Source organism: Heterodontus francisci, chromosome 6 (assembly GCF_036365525.1).
Source record: "Heterodontus francisci isolate sHetFra1 chromosome 6, sHetFra1.hap1, whole genome shotgun sequence".
NCBI classification, from domain to species: Eukaryota; Metazoa; Chordata; class Chondrichthyes; order Heterodontiformes; family Heterodontidae; genus Heterodontus; species Heterodontus francisci.
This window is the reverse complement of record NC_090376.1, coordinates 78,944,434-78,971,664: the sequence shown is the minus strand read 5'-3', so window position 1 is coordinate 78,971,664 and position 27,231 is coordinate 78,944,434. Positions and strand designations below refer to the sequence as shown.

General features: G+C 42.4%; 1 protein-coding gene across 3 annotated transcripts in view; it reads left to right on the top strand.

Moving 5' to 3' along the window:
* The window catches only part of dlg2 (discs, large homolog 2 (Drosophila)), a 1,345,388-nt gene that overhangs the window by 37,009 nt on the left and 1,281,148 nt on the right, over window positions 1-27,231 (top strand). For all 3 annotated transcript variants that reach the window (XM_068033932.1, XM_068033931.1, XM_068033933.1), the window contains one exon: window positions 15,602-15,733. In XM_068033932.1, coding sequence (XP_067890033.1) covers window positions 15,602-15,733 — 132 coding nt within the window. The remainder of the gene's footprint in view (window positions 1-15,601; window positions 15,734-27,231) is intronic.

Genomic DNA, 27,231 nt, shown 5'->3' with positions numbered 1-27,231 from the left:
TCAAGAATATGGTGTCTACATGCAATGTATGCCAGAAGTACAGAAATGAACAACAAAAAGGGATGAAAGCTACTTGAAGTATCACCCAGACCACAGCATACTGTAGGAGCCGATTGATTCACACACAATCAATAATGGTATCTCCATAGTTGCAGATTACTACTCAAAGTTCCCTTTTATCTGAAGGTGAAAGACTAAAGAGCCACAACATTCATCTCAACAGTACGAGCTCTCTTTGCTGAGCAAGGAATTTCTGAAAGATTAATATGTGACAATGGCACCCAATTCACATTGAATTCACATTCACCCAGAGAATTTAAGGAATTCACTGACCAGTATGGATTCAACACCATCACCTCATCACCACACTACCCACGGAGACATGAATTTATAGAAAGACACGTCCAGACGGTCAAAAGAACGCTTGTGAAATGCCAAGGGACGAAGGAAGACCCAAATCTGGCCTTATTGTCACTCCGATCCACACCTCTCAAGGCTGACCTGCAGAGCTGTTGAATGGGAAAAAAAAGACTGCTCTGCCAAGCAAAATATATCCTTCAAGTAACCAGGAGGCAATGAGACAACAACTCACTGATGCACAGGTAAGAAGAGAGTAACACTTCAACACCCATGCTAAATCTCTACCTGAGCTATTGAAAGGACAAGCTGTATATGTACAGGATCCAATCATGAAAACCTGGAGCCGAGCAAAAGTTGTTGGTGAAGCTGAGACTCCAAGGTTGAGACTGAAACCGGTAACCAAATGCGGAAGAACAAAATCCATATTCGACCTACAGCTGAGCTGGAAAAACCGTAAACATCAGAAACATCACTATCCAGCGAGACAACAGTAACGACGTCACTCGCAAGTGACACAACATTAGCAACAGCGAGCATGACTCCTACAACACCAGAAGCAACAAGCACAACATTGCCTGTGCAGCATGCCAACTCACCATCGAGAGCAACGAATGCCAAATCTACAAGATGGAGGCGCAGCATCTTACCACCTAAGCAATACTGTGAATAATATTTTTAGAGAAGAATACATGCTATAAGAGACACTAAAAAGCGATTCGGTATATTTCCAAAAGTAGGTTGATGATCTCCTTTTAGTTTAGAAAAATTTAATGAAAAAGTTATATTGATATAGGGACATGATTTTAAAGAAAGAGGGATGTTCTATATTGTTATACCATCTGTAACGTGCTAGGAACTAATTATTATGTGTAAGTGTTCCTGGAGGGCTACATTCGCGGCTGCACTGGAGAGTCATGTGACGTGTAACAGGACGCCAGCCTGGGGCAGTCCTATACCAGGGAACACGGAAGCTGAGTGGAAGAAACAAAGACTCCAGCCATTCCAAGTCTAAAGTGTGATTATTTCCAACATATGGGAACCAGTAAATAACCAGGAGACATAATACTGAGATTCGTAGATTATTGTTATCCAAAGGTATTGAGGGATATGGGGCAAAGGCAGGTTTATGGAGTTTGGTTGCAGATCAGCTATGATCTCTTTGAGTGGTGGAATAGGCTTGAGGACCTACTCTTCCAATCTTTCTTTGTCTGAGGTGCCACGTTTCAGATAAGACTTTAAACTTTGGCGCCTCTCTGACATCTCTGGCACATCAGTAAGATTAGATGTTAAACCATCTGCCCTGTCTGGACATAAAAAATTCCATGACACTTTTCAGAGAAGAACAGTGAATTTCCTCTGGTGTCCTGGCCAATATTAATTCTTTACATAATGTAAAATAATAGAAAATGCTAGAAATGCTTACCAGGTCTACCACGGCAGTACTTAGAGAGGATATCCTGGGGGGAATGTCCAGCGAGGCCAAATGGGTAGAACTTAGAAATAAGAAAGGGGTGATCACTTTGATGGGATTATACTATAGGCCCCCCAATAGTCAGGGAAGTGGAGGAGCATATATGTAGGGAAATCACAGATAGGTGCAGGAATTATAGGGTTGTAATATTAGGTAATTTTAACTTCCCTAATATTGACTGGGACTGCCTTAGTGCGAAGGGATCAGATGGGGAAGAATTTGTTAAGTGTGTCCAGGATAGTTTTCTGAAGCAGTATGTGGATGGCCCTAGTAGAGAAGGGGCGACACTCGACCTCCTCTTATGAAATGAGGATGGGCAGGTTGTTGATGTGTCGGTGGGGGAGCACTTTGGGACCAGTGACCATAACTCTATTAACTTCCAGATAGTTATGGAAAAGGATAGGACTGGTCCTCAGGTTGAAGTCCTAAATTGGGGGAAGGCTAATTTCGATGGCATCAGACAGGAACTCTCAAAAGTTGAATGGGAGAGGCTGTTTATAGGTAAAGGGACGTCTGGCAAGTGGGAGGCTTTTAAAAGTGAGATAGGAAGAGTTCAGGGCCGGCATGTTCCTGTTAGATGGAAGGGCAAGGCTGGCAAGTTTAGGGAACCTTGGTAGATGAGGGATTTTGAGGGTCTGGTCAGGACAAAGAAGGAGGCATATGTCAGGTATAGGCAGCTGGGATCGAGTGAATCCTACGAGGAGTATAGGGGATATAGGGGTTCACTTAAGAAGGAAATTAGGAGGGCGAAAAGGGGCCATGAGATTTCCCTGGCAGATAAGATAAAGGAGAATCCTAAAAGATTCTATAAGTATATTAAGAGTAAAAGGGTAGCTAGGGAGAGAATAGGTCCCCTTAAGGATCAGTGTGTCAATCTATGTTTGGAGCCACGGGAAATGGGCGAGGTTTTAAATGAATATTTCTCGTCCGTATTTGCCGTGGAGAAGGTCATGGAAGCTAGTGAGTTCAAGGGAGGGAACACCGATATCCTGGAGCATATCAACATTCCAAAGGAGGAGGTGTTGGAGGTTTTGAAGCACATTAAGGTGGATAAATCCCCAGGGTCTGACCAAGTGTATCCTAGGATGCTATGGGAAGCAAGGGAGGAGATTGCTGGGGCCCTGGCAGAGATTTTTGCATCATTGTTAGCCATGGGTGAGGTACCAGAAGACTAGAGGATAGCTAATGTTGTGCCTTTATTTAAGAAGGGCAGCAGGGATAAGCCAGGGAACTACAGGCCGGTGAGCCTTACATCAGTGGTGGGAAAGTTATTGGAAGGGATTCTGAGAGACAGGATTTATATGCAGCTGGAAAGGCATGGTCTGATTAGGGATAGTTAGCATGGCTTTGTGCGTGGGAAAATCACGTCTCACGAATTTGAGTTTTTCGAGGAGGTGACCAAGAGGATTGATGAGGGCAGGGTGATGGACGTTGTCTACATGGACTTCAGCAAGACCTTTGACAAGGTCCCGCATGGTAGGCTGGTCCAGAAGGTTCGAACACATGGGATCCAGGGTGAGCTAGCAAATTGGATACAAAATTGGCTTGGTGATAGGAGGCAGAGGGTGGTAGTGGAGGGTTGTTTTTCAGATTGGAGGCCGGTGACCAGTGGTGTGCCGCAGGGATCGGTGCTGGACCCTCTGTTGTTTGTTATATATATGAATGACTTGGATGGGAATGTAAGGGGCATGATTAGTAAGTTTGCAGATGACACCAAAATTGGTGGTATAGTGGACAGTGAAGAAGGGTGTCTAAGGTTGCAACAGGATATAGATCAACTGGGAAAGTGGGCAATGGAGTGGCAAATGGAATTTAACAGAGACAAGTGCGAAGTGATGCATTTTGGGAAGTTAAACCAGGGCAGGACATATACGGTGAATGGCAGGGCCCTGGGGAGTGTTGTTGAGCAGAGCCACCTTGGGGTGAAAGTATATAGTTCCCTGAAAGTGGCAGCACAAGTAGACAGGGTGGTGAAGAAGGTGTATGGCTTGCTTGCCTTCATCGGCCGAGGCATTGAGTACAAAAGTTGGGACGTCATGTTACAGTTGTGCATAACGTTGGTTAGGCTGCATTTGGAATAGTGGGTATCTGGAATGAGCTGCCTGAGGAGGTGGTGGAGGCAGGAACAGTAGCGACATTTAAGAGGCATCTGGACAGGTACTTGAATGAGCAAGGCATAGAGGGATATGGAATTAATGCAGGCAGGTGGGATTAGTATAGATAGGCATTATGGTCGGATGGATGCTGTGGGCCGAAGGGCCTGTTTCTATGCTGTATGACTCTATGACTCTATGACTATCTGGCAGCATCAGTGGAGAGAACAATAGAGTTGACATTTCAGGCCAATGACTTTTCATCAGACTGGGAAAATAATTAAAGATGTAACAGGTTTTAGGCAAATGTAGATGTGGAGGGAGAAGGGCAAAGAACAAAACATAAGATCTGTGATAGGGTAAAAGGCGGGAGCGATTAAATGACAAGAGGGATTCTGGTGCAAGACAAAAGGAAATGGTGACAGGACACACAAAGAAAGAAAAATGGATCTTGAGGAGGTGTAAATGGGAATAGCAGAATCATCAACAGCTGTTGTCCATAAATGGAAAACAAAAAAAAAATCTAATGGTGTTGTGGGGGGGCAGGGGGGGGGGTGGCGGTGAAAGGTTGAAATTGTTGAACTTCGTGTTGAGTCCTGAAGATTAAGTGCCTAATCAAAAGCTAAGGTGATGTTTCTTGAGCTTTTGTTGAACTTCATTGGAACAGCTTGGGCGGCTGAGAACAGAGGTGGGAGTGGAACAGAAAATTATAATGGCAACCAGAAGTTCTGGGTCATGCTTGAGGACTAAATGGAACAAAGTGATTCACCAAATCTGTATTTGATCTCCCCAGTGTAGAAGAGACGCATTGTAAGCAGTGAATACAGCATACCAAATTTGAAAGAACTACAAAATTCTTTGCTTTACGTGGAAGGGGTGTTAAGGCCTTGGATAGTGAAAAGGCAGGAGGTAAAAAGGGCAGATATTGCATCTCCAGTAAGGTGAGGGATATTGGGAGTGATGGAGTAGACCAGGAGAGTATGGTCCTTTGGAATGTACTACATGGGGAATCCTCTCCTCCTCCATTGTATCTGCTTGAACTATGCTAACTTCCATACCAGTTCTTCTGTTATGTCATCTTTTTTCTCTTCTGTCGAGGATTCCTCCACAGTGATTGACAAAGTTGTCGACTGTGTCCATTACATTTCCGATACTTATGCTGTCACCCCTTCCGCTCCCTCCCAGAATTATGATTGGGTAGGTGAGCACAAGGAAACCCAACCAACCTCCATATTAAATTGATTATCCTCCACCATTTCTGTCACCCCTAGCATGATGCCACCACCAAACACATCTCTCCCCTTTCAACATTCCACTCTTTCTCTTCACAGATGTTGCCAGACCTGCTGAGTATTTCCAGCATTTTCTGTTTTCATTTCAGGTTTCTGGCATCCACAGTATTTTTTTCTATATTGATTAAGATTAATACAAAACTGATAATTTGGCCATCTATTTAATTGGTCTCTGTGGGATCTTGCTGTATGCAATTTAACTGCCATGTTTCCTTACATTACAATCATGACTCAACTTCAAAAGTACTTTAATGGCAGTATATGACCTTGAGACATCCAGTGCTGTGAAAGGCACTATATAAATGCCTGTTCATTCATTTTGTGTACAATGTATATTTGATACCATTGAGAACCAGGCTGAATATAGAAAGCTGAAAGGGAAGCAAAAAAAAGAAATGAGAAGCAAAGAGAGTATGAGAAGAGACTGGTCGCAAACATAAAGGGGAACCCAAAATTCTTCTATAGGCTGTTACAACCGCGGCGGGAGCAATGCACTGTCAATTCAGTCCCATCACTCCACAGGTCGCAGCACATTATTAAGCTTTCACACCCAATCAGAAAACAGCCAAATTAAACACTCTAGTAACCCCTGGAATAAAACGGGCCAAACTGGCTTTCTTTAGACAACAACAAATTAACTATTACTAAACTAAATCTTAAACACTATTGAGATAAACCTATGTCTGAAGAGCTTGTAACTTATTTTAATCTAACTCCCTCATTCACACACATACGTTCAAAAAGAATAGTAGTTAACTGATTTTAAAAGTAGTGTTTTGAAAAATTAGCTACTTAAGAATAAATAAAATAAGTAAGTCTTTGTGGATTACATTTCTGGTGGATGAGGTATTCTCATGTGGAAATAGTCAAAGACCACTCGCAGTCTTCACATGGATTTGATGCAGTAGTCTATTAATAGGCATTCAACTGTTTGGCTGCAGTGGGCATCAACAGTTCCTTCAGTAATACTAATGGTTTCTTGGAAAAAGAAGGCTTTTCTTTAGGCAATTAACTCAGCCCATAGCTCCCTGTAGAATTTTTGCTGAGAGAGAATAAACAGTTCCTTTCTCTTCAGTATGCTTTGCTGGTGCGTCTGGTTTCAGCCAGTTTTACATAGTTATGTGGCAACATTGTTGCTTCTCTCTCCTGCTGTCGCCCAAGGTAACAAGTGCAGCTGCTGGTACATTGTGCCTTAAAAATTTCAGAACTTTCTCTCCCTTAAAGGTGTATTGTTTTTAAGAGTCTTAAAGGCACACTTTTTTTAATTCTAGGAGAAAAATAATTACAAATCTGTGACTAGGCATATAAATTGTAAAAGGGTGGTGAAAGGAGGAGTAGTGGTGATTAGGGACCAAAAATGGAAATTGCGCATGGAGGCAGAGGACATGGCTGAGGTACAAAATGACTACTTTGCATTTGTCTTTACCAAGGAAGATGATGCTGCCAAAGTCATAGTGAAAGAGGAGGTAGTTGAGACACTGGATGGGCTAAAAATTGGTAGAGGAGGTTATTAGAAAGGCTGTGTATAATTAAAGTTGATAAGTCACTAAAGTCGGATGAAATGCATCCAAGGATGCTGAGGGAAGTAAGGGTGGAAATTGCTGAGGCACTCTTCGTAATCTTCCAATCCTACTTGGATGCAAGGGTGGTGCCAGGGGATTGGAGATTTGCAAATGCTACACCCTTATTCAAAAAATGTTGTTAGGATAAGCTCAGTAACTACAGGCCAGTCAATTTGATGATGGAAAAGATTTTAGAAATGATGATCTGGGACAAAATTAACAGTCTCTTGGACAAATGTGGATTAGTTAAGGAAAGCCAGCATGAATTTGTTCAGGATAAATCGTGTTTAACTAATTGAGTTTTTCAATGAGGTAACAGAGAGCGTAATGCAGTTGATGTGATGTATGTGGACTTCCAAAAGGCATTTGATAAAGTGCCACATAACAGGCTTGCCAGCAAGTTTGAAGCCCATGGAATAAAAGGGGCAATGGCACCATAAATGCAAAGTTGGATGAGTGAATGGAAACGAAGTAGTGGTGAACGCTTGTTTTCGGACGGGAGGAAGGGATATAGTGAGGTTCCCCAGGAGTTGGTTTTGGGGCCACTGCTTTTCCTGCTTTATATATTAATGACCTATACTTGGGTGTGCAGGGCACAATTTCAAAATTTGTAGATGACACAGGACTTGGAAATATTGTGAACTCTAAGGAGGACAGTGATAGATTTCAAGAGGACATAGAGAGGCTGGTAGAAATGGGCTGGAAAGGGGCAGATAAAATTTAGTGCCGAGAACTATGAAGCAATACCAATACATTTTGGTAGGACGAACAAGTAGCGGCAATATAAAATATCGGATACAGTTCTAAATGGGGTGCAGGAGCAGAAGCACTTAAGGGTATATGTGCAGAAATGTTGAAGGTGGCAGGGCAGGTTGAGAAAGCAAGAAAATTATCATGAACCTTATAAAACACTGGTTTGGCCTCAACTGGCGTATTGTGTCCAATTCTGGGCATCACACTTTAGGAAGGATGTGAAGGCACTGTATAAGGTGCAGAAAAGATTTATGAGAACAGTGGGATGTGGGCGGCACAGTGGCGCAGTGGTTAGCACCACAGCCTCACAGCTGTAGCGACCTGGGTTTGATTCTGGGTACTGCCTGTGCGGAGTTTGCAAGTTCTCCCTGTGACTGCGTGGGTTTCCACCGGGTGCTCCGGTTTCCTCCCACAGCCCAAGACTTGCAGGTTGATACGTAAATTGGCCATTGTAAATTGCCCCTAGTGTAGATAGGTAGTAGGAGAATTGAGGGGATGTGGTAGGAATGTGGGATTAATGTAGGATTAGTATAGATTAGAGATACAGCACTGAAACAGGCCCTTCGGCCCACCGAGTCTGTGCCGACCATCAACCACCCAGTTATACTAATCCTACACTAATCCCATATTCCTACCCAACATCCCCACCTGACCCTATATTTCCCTACCACCTACCTATACTAGTGACAATTTATAAAGGCCAATTTACCTACCAACCTGCAAGTCTTTTGGCTTGTGGGAGGAAACCGGAGCACCCGGAGAAAACCCACGCAGACACAGGGAGAACTTGCAAACTCCACACAGGCAGTACCCGGAATCGAACCCGGGACCCTGGAGCTGTGAGGCGGCAGTGCTAACCACTGCGCCACTGTGCCGCCCTAAATATATAATGGTTGATGGTCGGCACAGACTCGGTGGGCCGAAGGGCCTGTTTCAGTGCTGTATCACTTTAAAAAAAAAACAGTTTTAAGGATATGAGAGACTTCAGTTACGAGGAAGGATAGGTGAAGCTGGGGCTGTTCTCTTTAGAGAAGTGAAGGTTGGGAGAAGATTTAATAGAAGTGTTCAAAATCGTGAGGGGTCTGGACTGAGTAGATGGGGAGAAATTGTTCCCATTGTCAGAAGGGTTGAGAACCGGAGGACACAGACGTAATGGAAAAGAAGCAATGATGACATGAGGAAAACCTTTTTTACACAGTGAGTGATTAGGATCTGGAATGCGCTGCCTGGCGGATACAGATTCAATTGTGGCTTTCAAAAGAGAATTAGATAATTATCTGAGGAGAAAACTTGCAGCGCTACAGGGAAAAGGCAGGGGAGTAGGATTAACTGAATAGTTCTTAGCTGGCACAGACACGACGGGCTGAATGGCCTCCTTCTGTGATGCAACCATTCTATGATTCCATGTATGTAGAGGATCCCATGGCATCATTTAAAGAGGAGCCAGGGGTGTTCATCTAGTGGCCTAATCAACATTTGTCCTCAACCACCATCACTAAAACAGATTATCTGGTCAGTTAGCACATTGGTGTTTGGGAATCTGGTTATGTGCAAACTGGTTGCTGTGTATTCCTACGTTACAACGGGGATTACTCTTAACAGTACCACATTTCCTATGAAGTGCTTTAGGACAACCTGAGATTGTCCAAGGCATTGATATTGCAAGTTTATTCTTTTCCTGAAACCTTTTTGATCTCTCTGTTTTGTGCATTTTTCTGTTTTTCCTTTGTCCTCCTCTCATGTTGCACCCACTCTGCTCTCCTGTCTCCTCCTGCTCTCATTTCTCATCTCTCCACACTTCCTTGTCTATGTGTGTGTGTGTCTCTCTCTCTCTTTCCCCCTTCCCCCTTTCTCTTCTGTGTGTCTGTTTCCCTCCTTTCCCTTGCATCCTCTTCTCCCTCTCATATTTATCTTTTTATTCGCTTTTTGAGCTTATTTATTTAGATTTTTAATTAATTAATTTATTTATTTAGAGATACAGCACTGAAACAGGCCCTTCGGCCCACCGAGTCTGTGCCGACCAACAACCACCCATTTATACTAACCCTACAATCATCCCATATGCCCTAACACCTACTTCCACTAGGGGCAATTTATAACAGCCAATTTACCTATCACCTGCAAATTTTTGGCGGTGGGAGGAAACCGGAGCAGCCGGAGGAAACCCACGCAGACACAGGGAGAACTTGCAAACCCTTACTCCATCCACAATCCCTACCTGCTGCTTATCAGCCCAATCCTCAATAAACTGCTAACCATCCACCTTCCCTTCCTGGCTCCAATATCTTCTCACATAAATAATTCACTCTCCCCAGGCATTACGTCCTTCGTGTAGCATAGAGTTGGGCTTAACCAAAGTCAGAAATGACATTGAGCGTGACCGTTGTGTATATTTCTCCCTAACCTCTCCAACCTTTAATATAGTTAACCATGCTCTGTTGTGTTTGTTCAGTGATTGATGGCTCTGTGCTGTGTAAGACTGCTCACTGTGCTGTTAGTCAACTCTGGAAGGGGAATGGTTCCAAAAGTGAAAGTAAAACAAGCCCAGACAGATCCAGGCAGCATGTTTGAATAAAGCCTTCACACATACAGAAATTGAGAATTTTGTTTCTTCATGTTTGGGGAACAAAATTGCTCCATTGTAGGGTTTAATATTACTTCACTTGGTTTCACTTTTATCTGTCCAATCCTCTTTGGCCTCCTTGTCTCGAGAGACAATGGGTAAGCGCCTGGAGGTGGTCAGTGGTGTGTGGAGCAGTGCCTGGAGTGGCTATAAAGGCCAATTCTAGAGTGACAGACTCTTCCACAGGTGCTGCAGAAAAATTTGTTTGTCGGGGCTGTTACACAGTTGGCACAGTCCAATCATAACCAGTGAATTTTACAACTGCTTCTCTTCCTATCCTCACTTCTTGAGTTGCCGAAGTATCCATCTTCAGCTTCCTCCTCGTCCACATGCTGCTCCTTGGCAACATATCTGCTGATATGGGATCAATTTAATCATACATGCTGACACCCAACTCTATTATCTGCCGTCTCTTTTGTTCCTTCCCCGTCACTCCACCACCCCCCTCCGCCCCCCCCCCCCCCGCCACGTGCTGTGAAACTGCTTGTTCCATTTGTTGTCTTGGATGAAACACGATTTCCTACAATTTAACAATGAAGCCGTCATCTTTGCCCTCATCACCTTTTCCATCCCCTCCTTGGCCATGACCTCAGGCTAAAATAAGCTGTTCACAATCTCATCTTTTGTTTTTGACTGGAAGCATGACCCCGTATCTTCTCCATCACAAAGACTGCCTACTTCCACCGCCTGCCTGCCTTGGCACCTACCTCAACTCATCTGTGACTAAAACCCTCATCCACACCTTTGCCATCTCCAGATTATTGCTCAGATACTTTCTTGTTTGGCTTCCCACTCTGAACCTTTCATTAACTTCAGCTTATTTAAACATTTGCTGCTCGTAGTCTATTTAGTACGAAATCCTGTTCATCTATCACCCACTCCTTGCTTACCTGCATTAGTCCCTAGCTCCTTAGCACCTCATATTTTAAATTCTCATCCTTTAAATCCCTCTATACCTTTCCCCTTGCCTACCTCTGTAACCTTCTCCAGCACTGCAACACATCCTGTGCCCGCCACCAACCCCCAACTCCCCCACCAATTACTCTTTATCCATTGACTGGCCTCTTGTGCATCTTCCCTCTTCACCCCAGGATTGGTTGCTGCCTTCAGCCATCTGGACCCCACAAAATAGAAATTACATTCTTGAAAATTCTCTGCCTCTGCCTCCCCTCTTCCTTTATGGTTCTCCTTAAAACCCACATTTTTGTTGAAGCTTTTGGTTATAACTTCTCATATCTCCTTTTGGGTTAGTGTCCATGTTTTTCCTTATGTCTCTGAAATGCCTTGGAATAATTTTCTATGTTAAAGGTACCATATAAATGCCCATTGTTAACAATGACAACATTATCTAGTTTCTTGAACGTACTTTTTGGGACTTGAGTTGGCTATGTTTGGAGCAGGTCTGATGGGCAATGGAGGATATTCATTTTGAGTGCTCTGATTTCTCTTAGTGATTACGGCATAGAAGGCGGCCATTTGGCCCATTGAGTCCATGAAACCAGTCCACTGAGAGCAGGGGGAAGGTTAGGTCTGCACATTATGTGGCACCGGAGTTGCAAAGCTCCAGGAAAAGTGATGTACAAAAGCATTAGTTTTAATGCAATTAACTATATAACCGGACATATAAACCTTCATCAATGGGAGAGTGGTTGCAAAACTGGAAGTGTACACCAATATCTCACCTGAATGAATTGAAATTTTTGCCTTCAGTTTTGCAAGCATAAACAAGTGAGCTGGTAGGTTTGAGTTTTATGGTGAAAAATTTGAATATTTGATGGGTCTACAATGCAAGGGACTCAATAACAAGCAAAAATTGGGCAACCATGTTGACTGGCCTATGACCAGCTTAAAAAGCAGCAGACTTGAGACTACTTGTGATGTTCATTCTGAGACAATTATAACTTCTTTCCTTCAACAGTCTTTGCTTAAACCAGCTGCACCAAATTAAGGTTTCATTGCGTGGAGGTCACAGAAGTAGGTGTGCTGCTCATCTCTTAAGTTGCAAATGTTTTATCGTGTCAGTTGTCTGAATGTATGGGCACTCTTAATGGAAGCAATTCCAATGGAAACTGGTTCTTCAAGGCATAGTGCTCTTTGCGGAAATTTGGTATGCTTTAATTTCTTTGTATAATATGCAATACTTCTGTAGTCATTTTGTTGCTATGCTCATTGTCTTGGTCAATTCCTTTTTTTGTATTTGTCATGTATAAGGGTTCTGAAAATTCAAATTATAAAAGTTTATGTATTAACACCTATCTGAGATGTATCTGTAGACTTTAGATGCTAGTTTGCAGTTCCTGGCTATTGAGAAGGTAAACCTTCCCATCTGGTGCACCATCTACACCGTGTAATTTCACAGGAATTATTCTCCAAATACATTATACATCTTCTTTGCAAAATATGTAGAAATCACTTGGCACAAACTGAAACAAAAGCAGAAAATGCACCGCAGGTCAGTCAGCATTTGTCGAGATTGCAGGCAAGTTAGCATACCAGGTATAGAGCCCTTCATCAGAATAGTGGTGCGTTCTTAGCATTTTCTATTTTTGTTTCAGATTGATGGCATTTGCAGTTTTTTGCTTTTTTAAAAAAAACTTAAAATGCCCTGCTGGCTTTTAAAAAAAATCTGTCAAGTTAATATATGAAACAAAGCAAAAAGAAAGCTGCAAATGCTGGAAATCTGTATCAAAAGCAAAATGCTGGAAATACTCAGCAGGCCAGTAGCTATGGGGAGAACTGAAAATTAACTTTTCAGATGTAGACCGTTTATCATAAGATAAGGTGCTTGGTAACATGTAAATAAGCTGGGTCCTCAAACCTAAGGGGATCTTGGGAAGCCATGTGTGACTTTGACCGTGGGCATTCTTCTATCACTTGCTTTCAGCTTCAAAGTATACAGTGTACATCCCACAAGGTGTGCTCCCCATTCTTTTGCTATTACTGCACCATGTAAGAAGGTGAAGCTTTGAGCACCATGGTAGGTTCTGCCAACCCTCCTTATAAATATTACATCATGGATATATGCCAATATTTTTCAGTAGAATTAAAGACATGTCTGTGTTGGCATATGAGAAGAGCAGGTGTTCAGCATTATGGAAAATGATGCAAGCTACTGTATTGTTTGTTGTTTTTATCAGTCACCTTTTTAAAAAAAAAATGTTTTGTAGTACTTAACCTAAACTGCATTCTTTATTGATCATACTAGATAATTCCAAGTTAATGTCTAAAAATGGAACTGTTCCTTCCAGCATTTCATTATTCCAATCCATTATTTATTTGCCACCTTGCTTTTGCTTTTTGCTGTGATTTTATTGCTGCTCCCAAATATGCAGCTATTGTTTTAAAAATTAGAGAGAAACTTATGTGGAGGGTCGAAGGTCTACCAAATGTCAGCCATGGCTCAGTTGTTAGCACTCTATCGCCTCTGAGTAAGGAGGTTGTAGGTTCAAGTTCCCATTCCAGAGACTTCACAAAAAATCTAGGCTGACACTCCTGTCTTTCGGATGAAACATTAAACCGAGGCCCTCTCTGCAGTCCCAGATGGACTTAAAAGTCCCCATCGCACTATTTTGAAGAGTAACAGGGGAATTATCCCAGGGTCCTGGCCAATATTTATCCCTCATTTAGTATCACTGAGTTACTTTTGCAGAGAGCCGGCACATACAAGAAGGGCCGAATGCCCTCTTTCAATGTTGTAACCATTCTGAGTCTATAAAAATAACACATGATCTGGTCATTATTACGTTGCTGTGAGGGGGAGCTAGCCGTAGGCAAATTGGTTGCCATGTTTCCTACATTACAACAATGACTACACATCAAAAGTATTTAATTGGCTGTAAAGTGCCTTGCGACATCCTGAGATTGTGAGCTGCACTATATAAATGCAAGTCTTTCTTTCTGTTAGGTCAATGTTTCAGGATTATACTAAAGAGTAAGGGAAGGCTAGATCAGTGGAAAAGTAGTAAGTTAAATGTCGAGCTTGGACTTCAAATGTCAAGACTTTATAGGAGGCTCGAGTTTTGAGGTGACTACTCAATTTTTTAAATGTTTTAGAAATCCTCATGAATGTATGTAGAATTCCACTGAAATCAGCAGTTGGAGAATAATATTTTCGAATGTATTGTGTTATCAAGATGTAATTTAAAATACATTTTGGGTACTGGTATATATTTAGAGATATTGCTTATGCTAGCACCTATTTTTATAGTTGAGATGGAAGTTTAGAAATAATGAAAAATGCATTGATAACACAAAAACTTCAACAACAAAATTTTAGGATATTACTTCAGATATTTTAGTGGAAAGTACAGAAGAAGCCTTTGGCCGGAATTTTACACTGGGCTGGAGGCCTTGGCCGGGAAAAGTTGGTGGCGACTCCGCCTCCGCTGGGCCTGAAAGCCCCATGATGATTTTACATGGCCCAGGCCCTTAATTGGCCTTAAGTGGGACTTCCGCCCCTCTGAGCCAGGAAGTCCCACCTCCAAGAGCTGCCAGTCAATCAGCAGGCTGGCAGCTCTCAGTCCCAGCAGTGTCACTGGGAACGGTGGCCACAGCTGGGACTGCAGCCAGGGAGTGGAGCAAGAGAGACGATAAGTGTGCGGGGCCTCGCCGGGGACAATTGGCTGGGCCCCGGCGAAGCAAGGGAGGTCGTTTGGGGGGGGTATTGCGGGTGGAGAAACACAGTGCAGTGGGGGTGGCTTGTGCCATGGGAGGCCCTCCATCGGACACAGGGTGCTTGATCAGGAGGGACCCCACCCCAGCCCGCATGGAGGCTGCCAGGTTTTACTGAGCGGCCCCTGAGGTCTTGAGCTGCCTGTTGCTGGTAATATACCAGCAGCGGTGGGAGAAGGCCCTTAAGTGGCAGTTAATTGGCCACTTAAGGGCCTTAATTGGTTGGGGTGGGTGGGCCGCTTCTTGCTGCCGCTTGTAAAATTGCAGCAGGGGCGGGAAGGCGACAGGAATGGCACCCCCCACCTCCCACTCAATGTTATACTCCCCGCACCCCCTTCCCCTCCCACCTCCAACCTGCTTCTGCGGAAGGCATAAAATTCTAGCCTTTACTTATTACTGGTTTGAGCAGTGATAAGTTTTATTGTAATGAACAGTACTTGCAGGCATGTGCTTGAATTCATTTAAAATTTGGATTGCCCACACAAAACATTGCCTTGCTTGTTGGGAATAGCACCAAGGGGAGCTATGATACTTTCCCTTTAGGAGGAATTAAAGTAGACTTTGCAGCTGTTGCTGATTGAAGAAAGATTGCAGTGGTGTAACTTGTGAAGGGAGGACTGCCTCGCTCATTATCTGCAGCCCAAAATCTGAGCTTATGACCCAGCAATAGGTGATGGCCAAAAATAAGCCAATAAAAATATCTGTATATCCTGGTTCACATTCATTATGAAAACCTTCTATCTCTGTACTAAGTCATTTTTCTTCCTGCCTTCTAGACACCCAGCGTGCTTTACTGCTTCTTGAGGACTACTGTTCAAAGCTGAAGAAACCGGAGGAAAGGCAACTTAAAACTGCAGTTGAAAGAGTTATAAGTATCTTCAAAAGTGGCTTGTTTCAAGCACTACTAGGTATGTTTCAGAAGATATTAGAAATTGCATCCTTTTTTGTGTTGTCCAGAAAAGATCTTATCTTTTGAAAGGCGATTTTTTGAATTTTTTCACTATTGTACTATTGTTTAAGAAATGGATTGAGGTTATTTTAAGCAATGAAAGCAGTATTTAGAGCTAAATCTAATATTCTGATGGAAGTATCTGATGAGATACAATGGCACATTCAACAAGCCCAAATTCAGAATTTGTTTTTTGTCGTGTAAATATTTTGTTTGCTGCATTGCTATTAAGAGATAATTAGTAGTAATGCTAACATTGACATGAAAATGGAAATATATATTGTGGTGGAAACTTACATGGGAAGTATCCTGCAAGATCATCTTTCATTTCAATATTTTTCTTGAATTGTGACCTGACAATGTTAAGTATTAATGAAGCAGAAGGTGTGATTGCAAGAATCCCGGTTACTTAGAAGTCTAAGATCCTCTGGAATATCCATAGCTTATTTTGAGAGTTTGAGGACTCTGATTTAAGAACAAACACAAGCTATCTTAAACATTATATATACTTTTGTTTCTATTTAATTTTAATATTGTGATCTTTGGCAACCATATTTAAAGTGAATAGTTTTTCATCTTTGGTCATAAGCAAAGCACTCTGCACCCTCATTAATCCTTTCATTTGTTTTAGCTACTCAGTGTTGAAAATATTAAGTGAAATCATATGTCAATATGAGTTAATTTCATGTCTATACACAGTATTCTTTTGAAATGTGAGTGGTAACTTCTTGAGAGCCATTAATGTGATGAAGAAATCTTGGGCCCTCAAAAAAAAGTTTAACAGTGTAATTAAGTAGTAAATGATCAATTGGTTGCTTGCACTTCTCTGGTTGAAAAAAGTGGCCCAATTTTGACAAAGGAATGGTGTTTGGACATTCATTATGCTGACAGCTGCCCACAGATCTTTTGTAGGCTTTTGAGTGGCAACTCAATTCCCAGAGATAATTTCCAGTGTGGAGTGCTTTACACTGCATCTGTGTCTTGTGAGCAGGGCAAGAAAGTGTGGTTCTTTAAAAATCAGATTGAAGATTACTTGCTGAGACATGCACAATCGTAATCAAGAAGTAAAACGTAGAATATTTAATTCATTTTAAAATCATGTTCAGAAAATAAGAGGGAAAGAAAGATGGGATTAAGAGGGAGGTAAGAGACAATGTAAAAGTGAAAAAAGGTTTTCTCTTTTTTAAATTCCAAAACTAAATTCTGAAGGAATGAGACTCCACATTTGTAGAATTAAATTTTCAGTGCCAGAATGGTTTGACAGTAAGTATCAATTTAAAAATGTAATTACACCTGAATTCACCAGCCCAAACTTTTCCTGCTGTATTTACAGGGTGCACATAGCAACTTCGTACCCTTAGATGGATTTCAAGGGCAAGTCTCTTGGCAAGGTACTTTTACAGCACAGCCTGTGGAGGAGCAGGGTAACTTGAATAGCAATTTCCAGTTTTCCATGTTTCATTGTATATGTAGAGACTCCGGCAGATGCTATCTGACTTACTCCAAAATAACGTTAACCTCACTGTAATCTGTGCCAGAATATTTTCGCTAGTGGTGGTTTTCATTTGTGTATGCATTTTCATTGCAGAGAATGTTTAGCTGCAAGACGTACTGGAAGAAAGTTATCTACTTCTCAGTGAAAATGAAAGCTAAAATTGTAGAATGAAATAAGTTTATCTGAGGAAATTATGGGGAGAATTTTTATAGGCAAAGGGAGATGGGTTTGGGTGTGTGGGTGGAGTTAAATCCCGTAAAAGTGTAATTAGCTCAGGATCCTGACATCATCCCCCCCCCCCATTTCTGGTTTTCACTGGATGAGTTTCACGATGAGTGGAGAACTCCCCTGGAACTGTCTGGTAGGTCATTTAAATATTCTAATAGGTAATTAAGTACTGTTTTAACTAAACATTCTGGCTTTAATAGCAACTGCATCTCTTTCCCAAACTGCCAGCAACTCTCAAAGATTAACCAGGCAAGTGCTTCTTCAGTGAAACTGATGGGCTGGGGGATGCTTTTGATCAGTGAAACTGAAGAGCTGCAGCTATGGCCAGGTGAGAGGCTGCTGCTCGCAGCACTCCTTCTCAAAATGCTTATGCTGCTTGACAGGTGATTGCCAACTTTTTTAAAGCCAGTTCGTGTGTTTTGCACTTCACACACCCTCAGCTGCTCTTCTCTGCTGCCAGCCTTCACAATGTTAGGGGAGCAGCTTGTGCAGCTTTCCCTTGCACCTCTGAGGAACAAGAGGAGCAGCAGCAGCTGCCTTTTCAGTCATATGCTGCTGCGCAGGACAGAGGGGATGGACAGATCCAGCTCGAAGGAGGTGAGATCCCCTCAACACAGCCTTTAGAGGCAGAGGATCAGTGCTCTTGACATGTCTGAGCACCAATGCCAATGCCTCAGGCTCTCATGCGTATCACTGCTATCTGCAGTCTGATGAAACAAGACCTCCTTCCCTATGGACCAGGTGGGTACTTATTGCCAGTGGCTGTCAAGGTGCCTGTTGCTGGAGGGCCAGTGTCCCCATACTCACCCCCAGGCCTCTGCCTGTCCCTGACGCTGTGTGCTCTCTTCTGCAAGGAAAGAAAGCAGAGAGTGATGAGTGTTAGAAATGTCTTGTGTGGATAGTAGGGAGGACAATATTTGTGGAGGGTGACCGAGGCATGGGTGCAAGAGGGCAATAGGATGAGGGTGAGTGTTGGCTGCTCAGATGGGGATGTAATGTACCTGGAAAGACAGGAATGAAAGGAGCTGCAAGGTGTGTTCTGAGGAGTGCTGTGCCGGAGAATGCTGGGGAAGTCAGAGGGTGGGGATTGGCGCCTGAAAGTATTTGGCCACTCACCTAACTGCCCTCCTTAGGTCCTGGATCCTCTTGGTGCACTGTGTCCAGTTAGAGGGACCTCACCTCTGCTGCTAACTTCCTCAGCCCCTTCCATCCATTGCTTGGTTGGAGAATTTATCCTCTTGCTCCCATCCTTGGCAACTGTCACCTCATTGCAGTCCCTTCAGATCTGGAGCAGGACCTCCACGTAAGAAAGAGACCTAGGAGGCAGCGTTCCCAGGACTCCTCTCCATTCCTGTGGTGACTGCATCCTCAACAATACATGTGCAGTTGAGCCTTTCTGACCTGTTTAATTAGAAACCCTTCCTTTGACACATCTGGTGCATAATCCCAGCTGCCCTGTCTCATTGGTTGGAAGAGACCAGAAGTGGGACGCTAATGCCATGGCTCAGTTCGAGCCATAGCAAAGCCCGCTGGAGATTTCAATGTTCCCCACTCGCCATTTCAGTAGGGACTAAGTGTTGAAAATTCTGTGGTAAAATTCTCATTTGTCAGTTTACAGTGGGTCTTCCAAAATATTAAAACAAAATAGGCTATATTTAATTTATGCACAGTTTTGTTATCTTGTTTTGTGGAAGTTGTACATTTCTTCAGCTTTGTTTTTTAACAAAAGTAATTTTTTTACTGAACTTAATCTGGTTTCATTCAAAATGTGGCAAATAAACTTAGATTTTGACGTGCTTTGCAAAGCAATGGCACCATGGCACTAGTGTTCTAGCTTTTTAGAGTACTCATTTCTAAATGATTTTACCACTAATTCCTTTCTTTCCTTATATCCCCACTTTCAGCCATTCTGTTTCTCACAGTACCCTCAGCAAGCAGACAATGTTTTTGAACTTATGATCCAACAGATAATTTGTTCTTGGTGATAGCTGAGGAGAAATGTTGTCCAGTATACTGGCATAACTCGCTGCTGTTCCTCAAACGTTGACACGATTACTTCACATCCATTTAAGATGGGACCTAGTTTAATATCTCATCCAAAAGATGGCATATATAACAATGCAGCTCTCTTTTAATACTACATTGGAGTGTAAACCTCAGTTATATTCTCAAGTCTATAAAAGGGGCTTCAACCCACATCCTTCTCCTTAATAGCACAATCTGACACTTCATTCAACAGGAATTGAATGTGCTCATAACACCTGCTTTTTAATCACTTGAGAAAAGGTTTGTTTCTTGGATTGGGATGGCTTCCACCGCAATGGAATGCTGTTCCTTACTTGTCTGAAAACTGAAGAAAGTAGTCCATTGAAGTAAGGGGCAAGATTCTCTCACTCACTTTCTGACTCTCCTAAATTATTTCTGCCACCAACGAGGCATAAGTGTGATGGAATATTCTCCAGTTGCTTGGATGAGTGGAGCTGTAACAACAGTTTAAAAGAAAACAAACCTCAACACCATCCAGGACGCAACAGTCTGCTTGATTGGCAGCCCATACATCACTTTAAACGTACACTCCCTCCACCACTGACGCACAGTGGCTGCAGTGTATTCTATCTTCAGTACATACTGCAGCAACTTGCCAAGGCTTCTTCAATAGCACATCTCAAACCCACAACCTCTACCACCTGGAAGGACAAGGGCAGCAGGTGCATGGGAATGAAGCCACCACCAAGTTCCCCTCCAAGTCACACAATCCTAACTTGGAAATATATCACCATTCCATCACTTCTTGGTCAACATCCTGGAACTTCGTCCCTAACAGCACTATGGAAGGGCCTCTACCATTAGGACTGCAGTGTTTCAAGAAGACAACTTGCTACCATCTTCTCTAACAACTAGGGATGGACAATAAATGGCTGGCCTTGCCAACACACCCAAATCCCAAGAATGAATAATAATAAAAAAAGCAGGAAACAATAAAATGCAATGATCCATGAGAAAAAGTGAAAAGAGGGATGGACAGTTTTTGTATGTGAAATGCTGCCAGCAAATGATTTGCATACTGCAGAGAACACTGCTTATCAGACTGCTAAAGAGAATAATTTCAGAATGGTTGAAGTGGTCATTGTATGGACCAGCTAGATGATTATTGCAATAATATAAAAGCAAAATACTGCGGATGCTGGAAATCTGAAATAAAAACAAGAAATGCTGGAACCACTCAGCAGGTCTGGCAGCATCTGTGGAAAGAGAAGCAGAGTTAACGTTTCGGGTCAGTGACCCTTCATCGGATTATTGCATTTTGAATGCAGTGATTATAGTTACTAAATTTGTAATCAATAATGAGTTCAAATCCCACCCTAATTAAACATCTAACCTCATCTTACTTCTATGGATTAAAAAAAGACATTATAGCAATGTCATAATAGGAGCTCTGTTTGCTCCGCAATAAGTTGAATACTAGTCAGTGTCCCCTCTAAATTCTAAAAATAATGAACATTTTCTTGTCCACTAAATTAGAACTAAACAGCCACATGAATACAGTCACTGAAGTGAATTGTAACACACCTTTAATCTGTGTGTGAATAGCAATGGTAATTCTACTTTTAGCTCTTGTCCTATTCCTTTTGTTTGTTCATCACTGCAAAGGGGCTACCTTATCTTCCAGTTCTGTTGTATAAGCTACAATCAAAATGCTGACTTTTATTTTCTTTCATTTGCTGATAGGCATGCTTTAGAATTTTCTGTTTTAATTTGTTATAAACATTTGCTGATCTTTGCATCGTATGGCAAGGACCAAGTGGGAAAATAGCATCCCGATAGGTCCAGGTTGTAACGCTAAGCATTTTAAATCTAACTAAAGAACCTAATCCTTAAGAATGAAAGCGTTCTACCACCCTCCATTGAATGTAGGTGATTTTTTTTTTAAAAATACGTATTCTGAAGAAGGGCAATAAAAGTGCCAAGTGACAATTAGGACTGCAAGTTATGATTGGAAATTCACAACTGAATCTCTTTGTCGAAAAAAGGGATTAAATTAAAATTAATAAATGTTGAAATGAATGAATAATTTAACAGGTTATTTAACATGGATTTTGAAATAGCTAGAGGATTTAAATGCAGGTTTAAAAAGTCTTGATTAAAGTTTATTTTTATGTTGCACTTAGTGTTGCTGGTTCCTCATGCACCAGCTTCCCAGCAAAATACCTAATACTATATCAATCAATGCCTAAAAAAAAAAAAATCTGCTTAGACATCTAGTTAGGAACTGTGTTGATGACTAAGGATCAGTATGCAAAATACTTTCGGGGATAGTTTCAGCTGCTGATGCCATGAAAATGTTATAAGGAAATACAATTGCTTAAGGATAAAATAATGTTGAATGTATGGTTAGATAGTTGTTGTGGAGTTTTGCTTGATTTGCTTCTAATTAGAATGAAATTTAGACATTCTGTTCTTAAAGATTAATGGGATAGAGTGAATTAAAGTAAAATGGTTTTATTTGTTTCTTGCTTTGTGATCTTTCTAAAAAAAAAACCTTATTTTTCAATAAATTGAACTGTCCTGGTATTTTAGCTGGTTGTAGAGCATGCTATCCGACCCGAACTCGACGGGACCCGGCGACGTGTGTCGGGTTCGGGTCAGTTCGCTCTTCCGGGTCCGGCATTCGGGCTCGGGCCGGGTCGGACACAGTGACGACCAGGACGCCAAGGCGGGAAACACTCTGCACTGGTCTGCAGTAAGTGATTCCATCCAAGGTAGAACGCAGCCTCTTCAATAAAGTTGATTATATTCCGGTGGTCGGGTCGGGCGCGGGAAAAAATGAAAGGACTCAGGCCAGGTTGAGCTTGGGTCGGATGTGGTTTTATCAGGCTCGGGTCGGGTTTCATTTGCAGACCTGATCAGGCCTTTAGATGGTTGATTATTTGTAGCTATTGTATAATTGATTTTGACTGGTTTCACAGTTAGAACTCTGAACCTATCCAAATGAGATTGTGGAAATCATAAACAATAATCGTACAGCAAAACTGTATATCAAAACTGGCGTCAATGGGAATCGGGGGGAAAACTCTCCATTGGCTGGAGTCGTACCTAGCACAAAGGAAGATGGTTGTGGTTGTTGGAGGTCAATCATCTCAGCTCCAGGACATCCACTACAGGAGTTCCTCAGGGTAGTGTCCTAGGCCCAAATCTCTTCAGCTGCTTCATCAATGACCTTCCTTCAATCATAAGGTCAGAAGTGGGGATGTTCACTGATGATTGCACAACGTTCAACACCATTCGCGACTTCTCAGATACTGAAGCAGTCCATGTAGAAATATCCAGGTTTGTGCTGATAAGTAGCAAGTAACATTTGCGCCACTCAAGTGCCAGGCAATGACCATTTCTAACGAGAGAATCTAACTATCTCCCCTTGACATTCAATGGCATTATGATCGCTGAATCCCCCACTACCAAAATCCTGGAGGTTACCATTGACCTGAAACTGAACTGGAATAGCCATATAAATACTGTGGTTACAAGAGTAGGTCAGAGGCTAGGAATCCTGTGGTAAGTAACTCACCTCCTGACTCCCCAAAGTCTGTCTACCATCTGCAAGACACAAGTCAGGAGTGTGATGGAATACTCTCCACTTGCCTGGATGGGTGCAGCTCCAACAACACTCAAGAAGCTCAACACCATCAAGGACAAAACAGCCGCTTGATTGGCACCCCATTTACAAACATTCACTCCCTCCACCACTGACGCACAATGACAGCAGTATGTACCATCTACAAGATGCACTGCAGCAATGCACCAAACCTCCTTCGACAGCATCTTCCAAACCTGCGACCTCTACCACCTAGAAGGACAAGGGCAGCAGATGCATGGGAACACCACCACCTGCAAGTTCCCCTCCAAGCCTCTCACCATCTTGACTTGGAACTATATTGTTGTTCCTTTGTCACTGGGTCAAGATCCTGGAACTGCCTTCCTAACAGCACTGTAGGTGTACCAACCGCACATGGACTGCAGCGGTTCAAGAAGGCAGCTCACCACCAAGGGCAATTCTACTCGAGGACAATTAGGGATGAGCAATAAATGCTGGCCTAGCCAGCGACGCCCACATCCAGGAATGAATAAAAAACTGTAGCGAGAGAATCAAAGTCATGTCGCTCTGCAACCTGCACTTATAATTACCTATTTTTTCTCATTTTAGTTAAAGCCTTCCTGGTAGCCTGAATGAATTGTGTGTTCCCTGGTTATAGGTGGAACAACCCAAAATAGTTGCATATCTGTTACGTTTTCTCCTGAATTTAAATCCGTTGTCCTCATTTTTACAGTGCAGTATACAGATGGTCATTTACGTAATGGGTTTAAAAAATATTTGAGTCTTAATATGCCAGCTGTTTTTATTATTCATTGGTTAGTCACATTTATTTTTGTTACTACTTACTGATTTTCATAACTGATCTGCAGGAATACAGCAATGTTTAAAACCATGTATGATTTTTAATATCTGAGTGGGGAGAGCTGACATGCCAGTGTGAAAACAGTTGTGCTTATTGTATTTGGGGAAAGAGAGAATTGCACTGTGAAGTATTGGACTTTTGAGCTGTTGACTTCACAGCTGTGCAAGGCACAATACATGACTCATTGTTTTCTGTAAACCCTATTGACAGCTGCAAACTTGAGTAGTTTGAGAATTTATATATTCAGCACCCTAGTCACTATTGGCAGCTGAACAACAGTATTTTGTTGCAGCTTCTTTTGGTGTTTCACCCTGCCTGATCTTTTGTACAACACATGTACGAATACAATCAATTAGAGCTTTGCCCATTTAATTGTTAATTATTGCTGATTTGATTTTGTTGAAAGATAAGTGAAAATCACAAAGTAATTTAGAAATGATTGCTTCTGAATATGTTGTAAATTAAATGTCACCACTTTTTGTCTTTTTTTGTATTAGCAAATCCTTCACAGTTAGGATGATCTGTTCTGTAACTGTGCGTGCAATACCAGCATTCCTTTACAAGTCAGTGAGATTGCTAAGAATGAGGAAAGCATTTTGTCTCATCTTAGCTCATCCAGTATAAAAGGGCACTCAGTTCCTCTGTCAGAGCATTCTGTTTCTTCAATGATTTCTGGGGTTTTGCTTCCACTGCCCTACCTGGGAACGTGTTGATCACACTTTGCATATAGTAGAACTCTGACATCAGTGCTAAAATTGTCTTTTGAACTTACCAGTTTAATCTTAATGCCCTCTTGTTTTACTGTCATTGTTCAATTTGAAGTAATGTTCCATATTTATCTTTATTTACTCTTTGCTTGTGTGTAATGCTGTTAAGGTGTATTTTTTGCCCATCCCTAGTAGTTTGGGCTTAAGAGTGAAGCACCCAGTGCAGGACTGGAGACGCATATAAGCCAGACCAGGTTTGAATGTTGGATTCCCTTCCCTGAGGGACACTAGGGAACCAGTTCAGTTTTTACAACAGTCTGGCAGATTTCATGATCATTATCTGGTGATGGATTCTCCCATTGCTTTGACAGATGAGTGTTCAGCAAGGAGACTGGTTGTTCACAGTCTAGGTTGGTGTCATCTTGTGATATTAAACCAAATCTTGATTTGCAGATCCGATGGCAAATATTACATATGAAGTCACTGTTGGAGGGGTGGGTGAAGGCACTGGCTTTGCAGCGTGCTTGCTTGTCCTGTAGGGACCTGACTCTGTTCTCCTCAAATTACTTGATGACCGAGACTTCTCCATTTGCATCTGTTCACGGTTAGTTTTTATTCCTCTCCCCCCCACCCCCCCCTCCCAGCACCCCATGGAGTGAGGTCCAATTTACAGGTTCTGAGATTGGCTTTCAGACTGTCTTTGTCTTTGCATCAGGTTCCTGTGCTCAGCTGGCTGTCGAATACCATCTTTGGTGTGTGGGAATCCTCCATGCGAACCACATGGCCGACTCTGATGAGCATACTCTCAATACCAGGCATGCGGCACCTGGTAAGAACTGGTGTTTGGGATTTTGCCCTGCCACTTGATGTTGCAGGTAGATCTTAAGCTTTGAAGGTGGAATGCATCCAGTTGCTTTATGTGATATCGGGAGGTTGTCTATGCCTCATTGCCATACAGAAGTGATGTGAGAACCACTACCTGGTAGACTTTGACCTTTGTTTTGAGACCGACTCCATGGTCTTTCCAAAGCCTATGGGTGAGCCTGCCAAATGCTGAGTCTGCTTGGGATGGTGTTGGTGAGGGTGCTCCCAAGATAGCAGAACTTTTGAACTGAGTTGAGGAGTGTATTGTTGATTGTGACTATAGGGTCTTAGAGTTAATGACCAGGGGCAGGTTGGTACAAGATTTTTCTTTTTCAGATTTATTTGTAAGGTCGAAGTGTTCTGAGGCTGGGAAAAGCAGTTAACAAGCACTTGGATGTCCTCCGGAGTGTGTGCAATGAAGACACAGTTGTCGGCAAGCAAGAGTTCACTCAGTAGCTGTTGTTTGATCTTTGTGCGAGCTTTGAGCCTTTGAAGATTGAAGAGGTTGTCGTCTGTCGTGAACTGAATGTGTACTCCTATGTCGAGATCTTTGAGTGCATAAAAGAGCATGGCCAAAAGGTAGATGACAAACAGAACTGGAACCATTTCGCAGCCTTGCTTGGTGCCATTGGTGACAGGAAGGCATCTGATAAGGCACCATTCAGCATTACACTCGTCATTGTGCTGTTATGAAATGAGTAGATAACCCTTTTCAGGGCAGCCATATTTGTACAGTACTTTCCACAGGCCTTCATGGTTTACTGTGTCGAAGTCCTTGGTCCGGTCCACAAGGACCATGTAGAAGTCCATCTTCTGTTCGTGGGATTTTCTTGAGTTTGACACACCGCAAAGAACGCGTTGACCGTTCATTGTCCAGCATGAAAGCCACACTGTGGAGACACTAAGTCTAAGATGAGTGACAATCCTGTTGAGAATAACCCTTGCAAGAATTTTTCCTGCTGTGGAGAGAAGTGAAATACAGCGATGATTATCACAGATGAACATGCTTACCTTCCGTTTGTACAAGTGAGTTATAGAAGTATCTTTGTAATATTGGGGCATAATGCCCTGGTTGCAGATTAAGCAGAAGAGGCTACTGAGTTTCCTAACCATGTGAGCTCTTCCATACTTGAATACTTCAGGTGGAATGCCTTTGGCTCCCAGAGATTTAGTCACAGGTGATTGCTTTATGGCCCTGGTGACTTTGGCTTGAGATGGATTGAGGGCAAGCTCATCCAGAATGCGATGTTGTGGAAGTGATTCAATGGTGTTGTCTCACACTGTTCTTGGTTCAGGAGATTGTTAAAATGCTCTGCACAAAGAGAGAATCTCATGCCTATTCGTTAGGAGCTGATTGCTGTCTGCTGAGAAGATGGGTATCATTCTGTTGGTTTTGGGACCATGATAGATCAGAGACATCCATGGAGAGCCTTCAAATTGTGCTTTTGGCAGCTTCCTAAAGCTCTGCAGTCTTGTTCTCCCACCGTCTTCAGCTCTTTTAGTTTAGCCCGCAACATGTGTTTTACTTGATGGTATCTGGCTTTTCTTGGTGATTTTTTTTTGTCAGATATGTAGATCTGTGAGCATTGTGCACATCTAGTAGCTTGGTTATACCTTCATCGTTTTTGTTGAACTAATCTTGTTGTTTCCATTTGACAAGTCCAAGGACCTCAGATGCTGTGCTATGAGTGACATCCCTTACCTTCTT